This window comes from Narcine bancroftii, chromosome 12 (genome assembly GCF_036971445.1).
Source record: "Narcine bancroftii isolate sNarBan1 chromosome 12, sNarBan1.hap1, whole genome shotgun sequence".
NCBI lineage: Eukaryota > Metazoa > Chordata > Chondrichthyes > Torpediniformes > Narcinidae > Narcine > Narcine bancroftii.
In genome coordinates this window covers 53,059,718-53,076,076 of record NC_091480.1, presented here as the reverse complement: position 1 = coordinate 53,076,076, position 16,359 = coordinate 53,059,718, and the positions used below count along the sequence as shown (strand labels likewise).

General features: G+C 43.8%; 1 protein-coding gene across 4 annotated transcripts in view; it reads left to right on the top strand.

Annotated features, from left to right (window-relative positions):
* cdk2 (cyclin dependent kinase 2) overlaps positions 1-15,443 on the top strand; it is a 45,277-nt gene extending 29,834 nt beyond the window's left edge. For 3 of the 4 annotated variants that reach the window (XM_069905573.1, XM_069905571.1, XM_069905572.1), the window contains one exon: positions 12,638-15,443. In XM_069905573.1, the coding sequence (XP_069761674.1) occupies positions 12,638-12,742 (105 nt within the window). In that variant the 3' untranslated portion in view covers positions 12,743-15,443. Of the gene's footprint in view, positions 1-3,394; positions 3,639-12,637 lie in introns of those variants that run through there. The other variant, XM_069905574.1, reaches the window with a different exon arrangement.
* Positions 15,444-16,359: the final 916 nt, after the last annotated feature.

Genomic DNA, 16,359 nt, shown 5'->3' with positions numbered 1-16,359 from the left:
TGTATAATGGACCTTTAACAAAGGTAGAAGTAAAAGGGTATGTTTCAGACCACTTTAAATTGAGTAGGTCAACTAGACAGGGATGCCCATTGTCACGTACCCTGTTTGCCTTGGCAAAAGAACCATTGGCGGAGCTGATAAGGAACCTACGATAAAAGGAATAAAAATAAAAGAGAAAGAATTTTAAATTAACCAATTTGTGGATGATATTATAGTATATTTAACAGATCCAGATAAATCAATAAAAAGGCTATATATGAAACTGAAAGAATATGGAGAGATATTAGGATACATGGTTAATATTAATAAAAGTGAAGTGATGCCAATGAACAAAGTTGATTATACAAAATGTAAAAAAGAATTCCCTTTTAAATGGCAATCACAGGCCATACATTACCTTGGTATCAGGATAGATAATAACCTAAACCATCTGTATAAATTAAACTATCAACTGCTAATAAGAAAACTACAGGATGATTTGGAGACATGGAAAGAGCTGCCGTTAACTTTAATCGGGAGAGTAAACTGCATCAAGATAAATGTATTTCCACAGATGCAATATTTGTTCCAAACATTGCCAATTCCCTTGACAATGGGAATTTTTAAATAAGATTAAATAAATTAATAAGAAAATTTTTTATGGAAGGGTAAAAAAAATCAAGAGTAGCGTTAGAAAAATTAACATGGAGGTACAGGTACACGATCCTTTATCCGGAACCCTTGGGGGACAGTGTGCTCCGAATTTTGGAAAGCCCACCCGAATTGTGCTGCCGTATCCCCCTCCACCCCCTTCCAGTCGCTTGGCCGTCTCCCTCCCTCGGCCGCCTCTCCCCGACCACCAGTCCCCACTTGCCGGATTTTGGAGCTTTCTGGATTTTAGATGTCCGGATAAAGGATCGTGTACCTCTATAATCAAGGAGGGCTGCAGTTACGAAATTTCAAAAATTATTACAGGGCAGCGCAGTTAAGATATTTATCAGATTTTTACCAGATGGTAGAAAAACCGGACTGGCTTAAGATAGAACTATATAAATTAGGAGAAAATATCCCAGAACATTTACTCTATAAATGGGATGTGAAGTTGGTGCAATACAACAATTCACCAGTACTACATCATATACTAAAAATATGGAAGAGAATACACCTGGAACGAAAGATGATAAATTATCAAATACCTGTAAAACCCATCAATCCCTTTTACAATAGATAATTTATTTTTTAAGGAATGGGCTAGAAAAGGAATTGAGAGAATAGAAGATTGCTTTTTGGGAAATAATTTATTAACATTTGAAAAATTAAAAGACAAATACAGAATATCACATGGTACAATGTTTGCATACTATCATTTGGAAACCTATTTAAAAGATAAATTGGGAACTAGCCTGAGATTACCTGAGAGTAGCTGCTATGAATACTTAATTACAGACACAGCAATAGTTTAAAAAAAAAATTATAACAAACATATATAACAAATTGCAATACAAGGAAGATGATGAAACAAGGTATAAACCTAAACAAAGTTGGGAAAAAGATTTAAATATACAAATAAAGAATGAAACATGGAAGGAACTATGCACAGGAACCATGAGGAATACAATAAATACTCTGTTTTGTATGATACAATACAACTGGCTACATAGACTATATGTTACACCTCAGAAGTTAAAAGAGTGGGACCCAACACTGTCAGATAGCTGTTTCCGCTGTAACTCAAGAGACTGGAACAACGTTACACGCAATTTGGACTTGTACAAAAGTGAAAACTTTCTGGGAGGATTTAAACTTTATATTAAACAGAATTACAAAAAAAATACCAAAAGATCCAGAAATCTTTCTGTTAAATAACATGAAAGACAAAAAACTAGGCCTAAAATTAGACAGATCCCAAAAAAGATTTATGATCGCGCTTGCAGCAGAAAAAAGTGTATAATGACAACTTGGAAAATGATACAACAATGGTATATGGAAATGAATAAATGTATTCCATTAGAAAAAATTACCTACAATCTAAAAGACAAGTATACTTTATTTGAACAAGTTTGGGAACCATAGATAGAATATGTTAGAAGCCGCCGATTTTTGGACCTCCATCTCTTAAAGTGATATGATACAAGTACGACAAGACTTAAGTATGGAAATATGGACTACACAATTTTTTTTTTCCATCTTTTATTTTTGTGTGCTTTTATTGTTTTTGATTCTTACTTTAAGTTATGGGATGGGGAGGGTGGGAGGAAGAGGGGGAAAAAAGGAAATGTCACTGTATATTTTAAAGATGAACACTTGTATATATTATTGATATGGTTCATGGTGCAATAAACAAAAAATTACCCAAAAAAAAACATAGAACACTACAGCACAGAACAGGCCCTTCAGCCTTTAATGTTGTGCCGACCCACATATTCCTACCAAAAAATACCAAACCCTCATAACCCTCTATTTTCTTCCATCCATGTGTCTATCTTACATGCCCCAATGTTTCAGCCTCCACCACCACCCTCAGCAAGGCATTCCAGGTACCCACAACTCTGTGTATTTAATTATAAAAACACCCTTGATGTCTCCCCTAAGCTTTGCTCCCTTCACTTTGTACAGATATCCTCTGGTGTTAGCTAATCTCACCATGGGAAAAAAAACATGCTGCCTGTCTACCTGATCTATGCTTCTCAGAATCTTGTAGACCTTAATTAAGTCACCTCATCTCCTTCTTCGCTCCAAAGAGAAAACTCCCAGCTCTGCTAACCTTGCCCCATAAGATGTTTTCCAATCCAGGGAATTATAATAAGTTGACCAGAAATGAACACTATATTTATAGAGCTGCAACATGACCTATTGAACTCAATCCCCCAACTAATGACGCCTGTAGGCTTTCTTAACTATCCTATCAACCTGCATGGCAACCTTCAGGGATGTATGGAATTGGACCCTAAGGTCCCTCTGTTCTTCCTCACTGTTAAGTAACTGACCATCAACCCCTGTACTCTGCCTTCAGGTTTGACCTTCCAAAAAGTATCACCTCACACTTGTCCGAATTAAACCCCATCTGCCAATTTTCTGCCCAACTCTGAATCCTGTCTACATCCTTTTGTAACAGATGACAATCTTCAACTCTTCCAACCTTCGAGTCATCTGCAAACTTACTGACCATCTTTCTACCTCTTCCTGTAGGTCTTTTATAAAAATCACAGAGGGCAGGGGTCCCAGAACAGATCCCTGTGGAACTCCACTGGTCACCAACCTCCAGGCAGAATACTTTCCATCCATTATTACCCTCTGCTTTCTACAGGCAAACCAATTCGGAATCCACTGATCCCGTACCTCATGACTTTCTGAACGAGACTCTCATGGGGGACTGTCTTGGGTAAACTTGTACCTTTCACTTTGTTCGTTTTAGATTGGTCACAGTGCTTGAGCTACCGAAAGAAAATAGAGACACACACCGAGAGCAGTTCAGTCGACACAAATGTTTATTACAAATATAAAGCAGGTTTCAAACTACAATATGCAAGCCTGCCTAATCATACTTAACAACGCCTGGACTGGTCCCAACTGCCGAAGCGAGGCAATGACGGCACACTTGTAGTAGGCTGCCGGGGCGCCGGTAGCAGCTCCTTCACCTCCCCCGACCGGGACGTTGTTCGGACTCTAGCTGTTCTTCCTTCTTGACAAGGGATGTTCCCCATCCCTCGGAGAGTCTAAACTTCAGCAGCAGGACCACAGACTTTTATACCCCAAAAACAATTAATCATGCACCCACTCCCTCTAACATTTGTCAGTCAAAATTAAAGCTGAGCATACTATTCTACAATTTAGAAGATTAATTATTATGGAGCAGGATGCTATGATATCCTGGTTTATCTCGTAGATACAAAGACTTATTGAAACTTCTAAGGCTTTAGCAATACCGTGCCATCCTGCATTTAGGAAAGAACAATTAATCATGCACCCACTCCCTCTAACATTTGTCAGTCAAAATCAAAGCTGAGCATACTATTCTACAATTTAGAAGATTGATTATTATGGAACCAGGATGCTATGATTTCCTGGTTTATCTCGTAGATACAAGGACTCATTAAAACTTCTTGAGCAAGACAGGTTGTGACCAATACGTCAATTTCAGAGTGTCGTATTTGACAACTGCTTTCCCTGGGCCTCACGGTGGAATTCCATTTCAAAGTGTATCTTCAGATAAATCCCCATGGCTGAGTTTAATTACATCTGCTAATTCTGAAAGTAAGGTGACCTGAGTGTGGCCCCAGTGTTGTCAGTTTCACATAAGCAAGGAAGCATCTGAGCACATGGTTTTAACCCTCCATTACATTCCACCCCTTGGTCACAATCTGTCATTTACGAGGCCCAACCAGTATTCGAGTACAGAGGGAGCGAAAAAGAGAAATTAAAACAACAACAATTACAAAGATAAGCAATGATGCGAGCAACCATCGGAGGATAGTGTGGCCCACTCCCCCAAATGTAGCAGTCAGCCATGAGAAAGGATTCCACCCGAAGCTCATACTGTCCTTATGGGCCACAGTACCCAGACGCTGAAGCTCACGAACAGATTTGGAAACGTGCTGAACAATATTAGAAACATTACTGGATACATCAGGGACATATGAGCAACATTCAGAGCCAACAACGGCGCATGTGCCACCTTGTTTTGCTAGAAGGAAATCCAGGGCCATACGGTTCTGTAAGGCCACCGTCCTAACTGCAGAAAGCTCGTGATTAAGGTCATCCAGGCCCCGGTTAACAGACGAAAGGGCAAAGGATGTCTCATTGGCAATAGAGCTCATTAGATTATATAATTTATGAACCTCTCGGGAAAGGCGAACAACGCCATAACCTGGGATCAGGGCGCCAAAGAAAAGTTCGGCACCTGAAAGGGCACGCCTATGCCGCAGGACAGAGGACACATGCATAAGGGAGGGATGGTTCTGTAAACGGGAAATATGATGCACGTAGGGCACAGCATATGCCAGGTAGCAGCAACCACCCCAGGTAAGGGGTAGCCATGCGTAGGCGCGGGACCCACACACCCAATATGTTCCATTCATCGGGTGCTTGGAGATAAAAGAGGAATATGCTGGACAATCGCTGTATCCCAAAGCATCAGCAGACCTGTTAGGGAACTTACAGAAGCAGACAGAACCCTTCACATGTTGAGAAACGGTAAAATGGGGGGGTACCATATTATAAGGAGGGGTCGGAATATGCCATCCCTGAAAAATACCCAAAATGTCACGTATATTAAAAAACTGGGCCTCCTCAGGCGCAGGCTCAGTTTCATCAATTTCAACCCTGCCTGTGGAGGGATCAAAATATTTCCATGCAGCAACCTCCTTCCGGGTGAAAGGGATGGGGATCATGGGAATACCTGAACCGGAATGCAAAGGGCCTATGGTACAAACCCAACAATCAGAAACATTCAATCGGTGAGCGTACGCATAGGAAACATGAAGAAAGGAATTGTCGGACAAATTTGGAGGAATGTTAATGTTTGATGAAGGCCACCAATCCTTCACGGACCCGGAATCTGCCCACCATTTAGTTACAGACGGTGCAGAGGTATTACAGGATGCAAAGTGGATACATACACGATCATCACAGAAGTAGGGGGCGACTCCATCAGTCGGTCCATCCACAAACAAAACAAAGGAACCGTGATCGGCAATAACATATTTATACAAGCTGCACTTGAGGCGGGTGACCGAGGACTTCTTTGGTGTAACGCATTGGGCCGTGTCCCCCACAGGCAATTCCTTGGGAACGTCTTCCACATTGTAAATCCAATTACTGGCACCAAAGCAGCTGTTAAGCCAGATCAACAAGAACACAGGACAGAGAACCTGGAACAAAGAATTCTGACACAAGTCACTCACGACGCCGTAAGCGATCAGTATTTAAACACATCAAGTCATCCTGTCTCGCAATAGCAACCCACCGAGTGTTACCCTGGGCCAGTGTCACTATTTCCCCTTTTACGGGAGGGCCACTAACTGGTGGTGCCACCCATACCTTTTGTCCGACGTTCTCTTGTTCTGGAATGGGGGAAGGAGGCACTGACTGTTATTCCTCTGGAATAGGCTGTAGTTCAGAAGCGTGAAGAAGTCGGTGGAAAGGTGTACCTCCCTTTAAAGGGCGATGATTCAAATTATCGACTGCCTGCTGCAGCACATGGTACCATCCTTTCAGAGTTCCCTGTGGTGTTAACAAACGAATTTGTTCCTTCAATAAGCCGTTCATCCGTTCAACTAAACCTGCAGCCTGTGTGTAATAAGGAATATGATGAACCCATAGGATACTGTTGTCATTTGCCCAATCACAGATTGTCTTCCCGGAGAAGTGGGAACCATTATCAGACTGAATTTCCTCTGGTACATCATAACGAGAAAGTAGATGGTTTAGTCCTTGAATAGTGCTAGTTTGGTCAGCTGTCTTGGTGGGAAAAGTAAAGACCAAGCCCGAAAAGGTGTCAACCATTACCAGGACGTAACACTTACCCATACATTCTGGCAGGGGACCGATATAGTCAATTTGCCAGACTGCAGCAGAGCGAGCTCCCCTACTTATTCGGCCAGGCGGAACGGTGCGGGACTTTGCTAGCTGGCAGGCTGGGCATGTACGTACGACCTCGCGGACATCATCCTGATGGACGGGTAAGGCATGGGTACGGGCCCACATAGCTGATCCCTTCTCCCCCAGGTGGCCACTCTGTTCATGCGCCCATCGAGCCAGGGGAACAGTATCGGTGCGACTGATCGTGGCAAGCTGATCTGCCACCGCATTATGTTGGGCCATGTTTGTCATTGCAGTAGTATGGGCGTCAACGTGGTATACAGTTATCTCCCGATGGTGGGAGGCATCCCACAACAGCTGCCACAGTTGTTTGCCCCATACAGGACGGTCATGTATCAACCAGTCATTCTGCTGCCAATCAGACATCCATACCCCAAGTCCATTGGCCACAGCCCAGGAATCGGTATACAGGCGGAGAGGTTGATCATGGGGGTCTAGTGGTAGGGTGACCGCCTTCAACTCGGCATACTGGCTAGAGCCACCATCCCCCTCCTCCGATAAGTGAGTTCCTGACTTGGGGTGGTATGCTACTGCCTTCCACTTCTGCTTTCCTTGCACCCACCGGCTGCTACCATCAGTAAACCAGGCATCCTCTTGTTCAGCTGGAGTGAGTGAATCATATGGTTTACCCCATTGAACTGGTGAAGGGGGTAAAGGAGGGGGCAGGGCGGGTTCAATGTCCTCACGAAGAGACGGAAGTTCAGCCACCTGTTCGTGTATGCGGCTCACCCCTTCAGGCCCACTGGTGGCGCGACTCTGAATGTACCATTTCCATTTAACAATAGAAGACTGCTGAGCCCGTCCAATCTTTAAATTAGCATCATTAGCCAGGACCTAGTTCATTATGGGGAGCACAGGTCGCAACTGAATACCTGCATCGCCCGTCATTCTTTCCGTCTCCAGCAGGGCCCAGTAACAGGCTAGTAGCTGTTGTTCAAAAGCAGAATAACGAGTGGCAGCCTCGGGCATAGTTCGTGACCAGAATCCCAGCGGGACTCGGCGACCCTCTTGTTTCTGCCAGAGGCTCCAGGATGCCACCCGATCAGTGACGGAGACCTGTAATTCAGAGGGGGTATTTGGGATGCGGGGGGAGATGGGCAGGGCCTGAAGAATAGCCTGCTTTGCGGACTGGAATGCCCTCTCCTGATCGTCACCCCATACAAAGTCTGTTTTCTTTCGGGTAACCTTATACAGGGGACGTAAAAGCAATGCCAAGTGTGGAATATGACATCGCCAGTATCCCAATAACCCCAGGAAACGCTGGGTCTCCTTTTTATTCGCAGGCCTGGCTAGGACTGCGATCTTATTGCGAACCTTATCAGGAACCACCTGTTCTCCAGCATGCCACTGAATCCCAAGGAAAATAACCGTCTGGGACGGGCCCTGTATCTTGGCGGGGTTAATGGCCCACCCCCTCTGCATCAGGGCACCTTGGACATTCTCCATACCTTCTCATACCATCTCTTCTGAGGCGCCTTGGATCATCACATCATCAATGTAGTGGTGGATCGAGAGGGAGGGCGGCACTGGTACTGCCTCCAAATCACGAGCAATTAGGCCGTGTACGTAGCCCTGAGGGAGGCGGGTGAAGGTATACTGGCGCCCCTTCCAGGTAAAGGCGAACTGATCCTGTGAGACTTCGTCTATAAGAATACTGAAGAAGGCGTTAGCGAGATCAATGACAGCATACCATGTTCCTGAGTTCCCAGTAGCAATGTTTTCAATAAGGGTAACAATGTCCGGAAGTGCCGAAGCAAGTGGTGGGGCATGTTTATTTAAAAAACTATAATCAACCGTCATTCTCCAGGAGCCGTCCGGCTTCTGGACAGGCCAAACAGGGCTATTGAAGGGCGACGTTGCAGGCCTCACTACCCCTTCTTCTTTCAAAGCATCAATGGTGGCGGTAATCTCCTCCTGCCCTCCAGGGAGGCGATATTGCGGAATGCATACAGGTTTTGAGGGGGGGTGGCACCACCACGGGATCCCACTTGGCCTGACCCACCACTAATCTTTTTGTAATAGTCCGAATTCCGAATGCAAACCCCCCTTGGCTAGTATTAAGGGCTGTACCGGCCAACATATTAATACCCAGAATACACTCGTCAGTGGCAGCTACCAACGCATGTAACCATATGGGGGAAGGGACATCACCCACCGTGGCACGGACTTTTATTTCCTTCGCCAGGGTGATTGCCCCTCCCATTCCTTCTGTTCGAAATGTGGGTCCGTTCCAGAGGTCGGGATTACCAGGAATCACCGAGTGCTCTGCACCGGTGTCAACCAAAGCCAAGTATTGGCGATCATTACCCCCACCCCAGTGAATTGTTAACGGTATGTAGGGCCGCGGATCCCCGTGTGTGCGCCGTGTCTCATGGAATAGACACAGGAATCCTGCCCACACCTTCAGGCTTCAGAAGGGTTCGGGGGCTTCCAGGACCACATGCTATTGTTATCCTTAAGAGCCTGTTTAACCCATTGTTGTACCTCATCACGGGTGACTGGGGCAGGGGAAGCTGACTCGATAGAAGCAGCAGTGGGAGCAGAAGGCACAGCTGGGCCGGGAGGACCCAGCATCTGGGGATGATGTTCCCCTGCCTTCCTCTTATAAAGGGCATACAGGACTGCAGTAGGTTTCCCATCAATATCACTTTTAGGTACGCCTAACTTTAACAAAGTTAGAAAAAGGTCTTTTCTGGTCAGTCCATTGTTAACAGCAGCCCCTCTCCTTTCATCCTGTCTGTCTGCTTTAACCTGGGTTGTACGTGTGTGGATTTTACCTCCCAACTCCAGTTCTTGGAGTCCAGATAGGGCGTGCACCGCCTCAGACACGAGGTGCCCAATTAGCGGACTAGTTACGGACAGGACCAGTCCCCGTATAGTAGGTTGGGCTGAACGAACCAATCGGGTATGCATTCCAGCTGTGAATAATTCTTCATCAGGGCTCCCCCCATGCATCCACAGCCTCAGGCACCCCGCATACAAAGCAGAGGCCACGGCCTGTTGGCGAATCACTGCTATACCCTCCTCTGGTGTGCCCCAATGGTTCTGCAAATGCAAATCCCAATCTACTGGTGACAGATACACCCGTAACAGGGCTTCTCCTAGAGTAGCAAGTAAATAGTCTACATCTCTCCTTCTGCCACGTAATTTGGCAGTGACTCGAATATCAGTAGTTAATGATCCTAACCCCAACAATTCCTCAGGGGTCAGATATATGCTACCTCCCCCTTGCTCCCAAACCCGCAGAAGCCAGGCCGCCAAAGTTTCTCCTGTCTTTTGCCTAAAACGATCTCCAATGGCGGCCAGCTCTTTTATAGTGAAGTCACGTATTGTTGTTGACTGTTTCCGACCCCTGTTACCACTCTGGCACATAGGGCCCTCTACCCAATGGACGGGAGGCTGCTGAGACCATCCCGTTGAGGGGGGAGCCCACCTAGCATAAGCAGGGGTTTGGGAGCCTTCCCCTGGGTCCGCTTGGGAGATCGGGCCACCTGTCCCTTCAGTTTCTACACTTACATCATCCCCCCTTTCGCCTTCATCTGCTTGGACAGTCTGCTGCCTTACGGGGCGGGCTTGAACAGCGGAGGGAGAGGGGAGTATGCCAGGCACATGCCGGGGGGTATCTGCATTATTACCATTATCATCATACCAGATATTCCCGTCCCAATCATCAATTACATCAAGATCATTGCCATTCCTTATCATGGCACGAATACGATGTGGATCAGGTTCTACCCCTTGCTTTTCCTTATTCGCACAGAGCTGCTGCCGGAGTTTAATATTACGGCAAATTGTTTGAATATGCTTATCGTCCCATTCTTTGGCTCGATCCTGACTGGTGCTAACAATTTCGCTCATCATCGAGCAGCACTGTCGCAGAGTCTCTACTTCCTCCTCTAGTTGTTTTCTCTTATGTTCAGACTTCACTTGCTGCTGAACTAATTCAACTTCACGCTGAACGGAGTGGCGTAAGGCTGTGGCCAGCAGCCAAAAACCGTCTGTCAGCGTCCCCCGTTTTTTTGGAAATTTACTTTCTCGAAGGAGAGTGGCAACCCGCTCTCCCAGAGGCACACTTAAGGGTTCTAACCTTTCATCCCAACTGATGGGTGGTCCCAACAAAGACAGGGTATTAGCCAGCATGCCAAACCCATCATCTTTGGAAGTCCATCCCGGAATCAAAAACTGCTCAGAGCTCACCTCTTTCTTTCGGCGGAACATCTTGAGACCAACCCTGCTCGCTGCGCCAATTGTCTTGGGTAAACTTGTACCTTTCACTTTGTTCGTTTTAGATTGGTCACAGTGTTTGAGCTACCGAAAGAAAATAGAGACACACACCGAGAGCAGTTCAGTCTACACAAATGTTTATTACAAATATAAAGCAGGTTTCAAACTACAATATGCAAGCCTGCCTAATCATACTTAACAACGCCTGGACTGGTCCCAACTGCCGAAGCGAGGCAATGACGGCACACTTGTAGTAGGCTGCCGGGGCGCCGGTAGCAGCTCCTTCACCTCCCCCGACCGGGACGTTGTTCGGACTCTAGCTGTTCTTCCTTCTTGACAAGGGATGTTCCCCATCCCTCGGAGAGTCTAAACTTCAGCAGCAGGACCACAGACTTTTATACCCCAAAAACAATTAATCATGCACCCACTCCCTCTAACATTTGTCAGTCAAAATCAAAGCTGAGCATACTATTCTACAATTTAGAAGATTGATTATTATGGAACCAGGATGCTATGATTTCCTGGTTTATCTCGTAGATACAAGGACTCATTAAAACTTCTTGAGCAAGACAGGTTGTGACCAATACGTCAATTTCAGAGTGTCGTATTTGACAACTGCTTTCCCTGGGCCTCACGGTGGAATTCCATTTCAAAGTGTATCTTCAGATAAATCCCCATGGCTGAGTTTAATTACATCTGCTAATTCTGAAAGTAAGGTGACCTGAGTGTGGCCCCAGTGTTGTCAGTTTCACATAAGCAAGGAAGCATCTGAGCACATGGTTTTAACCCTCCATTACAGGGACCTTGTCAGATGCCTTACTAAAATCCATATAGACCACATCTACCGCCCTACCCTCATCAATTTTTTTTGTTACCCCCTCAAAAAAAAAACTCATTTAGGCTCATGAGGTACGACCAGCCCACCACAAAGCCATGCTGACTATCACTGTAGACTATGCTTCTCTAAATGCTCAATTTCCATCCTTCAGAATCCTCTCCGTTAGTTTGCACGCCACTGACGTAAGACTCACTGGTCAATAATTCTCAGGATTCTTCCTATTACTTTTATTAAACAAGGGGACCACATTTGCCATTTTCCAAGTCCTGGGGACTTATCAATTCTAATATTTTTTCAGACACTTTCCTAATCTCGACATGGTTTAGCACACAAGCTTGTTCTATTCTGACCTCTCCTTAACCCAAGGTGCTTTTCTCTGGTGAATATTAAAGTACCTCTGATTGTAATGCAAGCAGAACTTTGAGAAAATGCAAGTTTTCTGCATTCCTATTGATATATCAAAATATAAATTCGTAAACTAGAAATGGTTTATACTTAGCTCTGGTTGAAGCATGCATCATAGGGAAGTTAATGTTTGAAGTTAATGGTAGTCCCCAGAAAGATTTTGTTAGAAATTTGTCTTTGGCCCCCAACATAAAATAAATACTGTTTAGCACACCATAAAGGCAAATTACAGTAAAATCCTTGTAATCCAGAATTCGAACAACTGGCAGCCCCAAGCAACCGGAAAAAAAAATCGCAGAAAATAAATAGGTTAAAAAATACAAAAGTTTAAAATCGGCACCCCTAGCAGTTAATTCGCCCATCGCACAACACATAATCTCAAGTAACCGGAAAATTCCCTTTGTCCGGCATCTACCAATCCCCATAGGTGCAGGATACCAGGGGCTATACTGTATTCAGTTTCCCCATGAGTCTTGATTTCAGCATTGAACTTTATACATTTTAGTTTTTCTTGAAGATTTCTTCATGAATTTGAAAGCAGAGGGTGTATATTACTGGAAAATGACCAACTTTGATTTCTTTTTCTTGCAGCAAATGCTTCAATATGATCCAAACAAGCGCATCTCGGCAAAGAGTACCTTGTCGCATCCGTTCTTCCAGGATGTGACCAAACCTGTCCCTCACCTTCGAGTTTAAAATTCAGCTGAGCAATTGCTCCCCTGAGAAGTGTCTGGTCAGGAGCTGACTAAGGTGTCCATTGGTACTGCCTGCCCCGTCTTTATTCCCAGAAGGTCCATGTGTTGGCTGCTAACATCTTGTGAGCTTTTATTAACAAATTCCATCTGAACTTTGTGAACATTCAAATTTGCCTTTTTTTTAAATATTGAGGTATTTTTTTACATTCCTTCAATAAACAGATGATCTCCAGTTAGCCTACCTCATGAGACCATCCTGGTTATGACTAATACAGTTGGAAAGCTTCAGGAAAGTGTCTCTGAATCCATTATAATATAGAGAGAGAGAGAGAGACAGCTAACTTGTAAAATTGTGCATTAGTTCTCTATTCTGAAATGTTATTTTGACCAGTTAACCAAAGTAATATTTATTTTTTTAATCATTTATCTAAAAGAAAGATGGTCTCCTTCAAAGAAATGGCGAGTGACACTGACACACATCTCCCATCTGAGCTGCACAAACCAAGAAGGCCATAGTTTGATTCTTTACCAATTAAGTGTTGGGAGAAGAAAAAGCCAATCAGTTCAATCTCACGACCTCACTGGCTGTTTTTGTGTTGGAATGAATAATAGCGTGAACACAACACTGCCCACAGTGGGGTGTTTCACTCAACAGTCATTCTCCAGTCTGGCTTGTGTAGAGTGGCCTTGTTGAAACGACTCACTGAGCTTGAAAAGTGGGTGGAGGGGCGAGTTAAGTCATGGAATGATGAACAGCAGAAATAGGTTCAGAAAGCTACGCCACAAAGAAATCTGATGCAAAATAAATTAATCTCTGCTAATTTTGCACTGAGATCCCAGTTGTACTGGGCAAGGTAAGGAGTCAGAAAGTTGCCCTGGGCTTGGTCACCACTTGGGCATCTCCAATAGATTTGTCTGGTGAATATTTGAAGAAAGGAGAGGGGTGGGGATTGGTGGGTAGCAAATGCATCAAAAGACTAAGATTCCCAGAGATCACACTGAAAAAACATCATAAATGATTTGTATTATGATTGTAACAGATAGTTTCTTGTGGTTAGTTGGGGCGGTCACTTTAGATTACTACACTATGGTTAAGTCAGTCCAATAATCTAGTTTTGAGGTGTTTTGGTCTCCCTTTAGGAATGTGACTGCCATCATTCAGTCATGTACCAGCTACTGATACTTGTGCGTTAGACTGCTCCGCAAGCCCAGATGGGCTTCCTTGGTGCTCCCTGTATCGACTACAATTGGGGTGTTGGCACAATTTCAAGCAGCAAACATGGGTCTAACATTAGTGAAGAATTCCAAAAGGAATAGAGAAAACACAAGTTACAAGCAAGAGGGTGTGGATGTGCACAGTAAGGACATGGTCAGATGCCAAAATTGAATGAAGCTCCTGTCTGGCATTTAATTCGGGTTAATTTACTCATTTGAATCTACAGTCCCACAAAAGCTTGATTGGAACTCTTCACCTCCAGATGTCACTTCAGAGTAATCTAGAAATGTGCATTTTTGAACACTGACTTTTCATCTGTTGTATGCAACTCCTAATCATAGATCTTAAAAAAGGCAAACCTCCAATGTTTTCAAACTGGTAATAGATTATTTTTCACCCGAGTTCTTATTGAAGTTTAACCACCACTTGTGTGCATGAATACAGTTTAACTGCTCTTTCACTTTGGGATAGTTGTGTCCATTTTAAGGAGATCAAAGATTTGAGGCAAATTGGCTGAAGTGGTGGTTTGAATTAAGGAATATCGTCTTACAGCCCAAACATAGTAGGAAATGATACAAACATATGGTCTCTGCTGTGCTTTGTTGATGACTTTCAATTTGCCCATGCATTGGATCTGAATGGTCAACAAAACAACTGCTTCTCCTTCAGCCAAACCCACTAAGTCTATGGAGAGGCTATGAAGAAACCAGCTAAGTCTAAATCACTGTCACTTCCCTGTGATGAAAATTAAGGTCACCTGATTATTTCCATGATTTGTCAATACCTTGTGGGGAAAATCTGGGATCCAGTAACTCATCCCAGAATTGCATGCAAAGTGTTTGAGAGTCAAGAAGGCCCTTGGAGACTCAGTGGATAAAGTCACTGTTCAGTAAGGAACTGAGCACCAGAGAAAAATCCATGGTTTAATCCTTACCTGTACTGAGCTGAATGATTATGTGTCTGGACTAGAAAAGAGGGATACTGACGTAAGTGTTGTCTCCTGTTCCACTGTAAAGTACCCCAGCCATCCACTCTCACCTTGGTTCAATTCACTAACTTTCCCCATGCTGTCGTAACAAATCCAGTTCAGGCCAAGGTTTAAGGTGTTTTATAAAGAAAGGTTTAGCAATTGAGATTATATTTTCTACCTGAAAAGATGTATTTACATTTATTGTGTGGATTAAAATTAAATGAGGAACATTGTAAATTGTGGTTCAGTCAATGACATATTTCTGTGCTCTTCCACAATGGGACACCAACTGCCTGTTCTTGTGGGCTATCTGTTCAACTAGCTGGGTGTCGTGTTTATTATTATCACCAATTTTTCAGTCTGGGGATAAACTTTGATTTTTTTTTAAAAACCTTGAGATTTGCAATTGTAATGTTTTAAACGTATTGAAAATTTAAAAATGTAGATTAAATTATCTGTGTGGTAGAAAAATTGAAAATTGCATCCAGTAACACATACGCTTGAATTACAAACGGATCTGTTGTCTGCATTTTGTGTGTGTGCGCCAGATACAGGGTAACCATCTTTTGTCTTCATTTTTTTTGTGCTTTAATTTGGACTTCAGCAACCCATTGTTGCCTTATATAGACACTAGAAACAATGTGACTTGTGTTTTATTTTATGATTGCAGCACCACATGTTTAATCTTGTACCAGAATCATCTTCAGTGAAGGCAGAAGAAGGTTGTCCAAAATTGCAACAGATCCTCAATGAACTGGGAAATGGGCAGATGGGACTTGACTTAACAAGTATAAGGTGTTGCACTTTGATAGGATAAACTAGGCCTGGACTTGAACAGTAAATAATAGGACACTGAAGAATGTTGTAGAACAGGGAGGCTTGGTGGGGTGGGGGTATATAATTCCATGAATGAGTGTGATGAAGGCATTTGGCATCAGTCAGGGTATTATGTGAGCTGGGGTGCCATGTTGCAACTTGTGCAGGATGTTGGTGAGACCACACTTAGTATTGTGCACAGTTCTTATTAACCTCAAAAGTGCAGAAAAAAAAATCACAAGAATGTTACTGGGACTGCGAGGCTTGAGATGCGAGGAAAGCTTCGATAGGCTGGGACTTTTCTCCCTGGAGTGCAGGAGGGGGGTACCTGAAATATGTTTATAAAATCACAAGGACCACAGATAAGTTTTCCCAGGTAGGGAAATCTAAAAGTAGAGGGCATCGATTTAAGCAATGCTCAAAATGGAGGAGGAAAACTCAGCAGGTCAGGGAGCATCCACAGAAGACCATTTGAGGGAGGAATGTGGCCATAAAGGAGATTAGAGCAAACTAGAGTATTAGGTTGTCCAGCTGCTGGAATGGATGTTGACAAAGATGACAAAATGAAGTAGTTGGTTGCAGCATTTAAATTTTAAATCATGAAAGGATTTTTTTT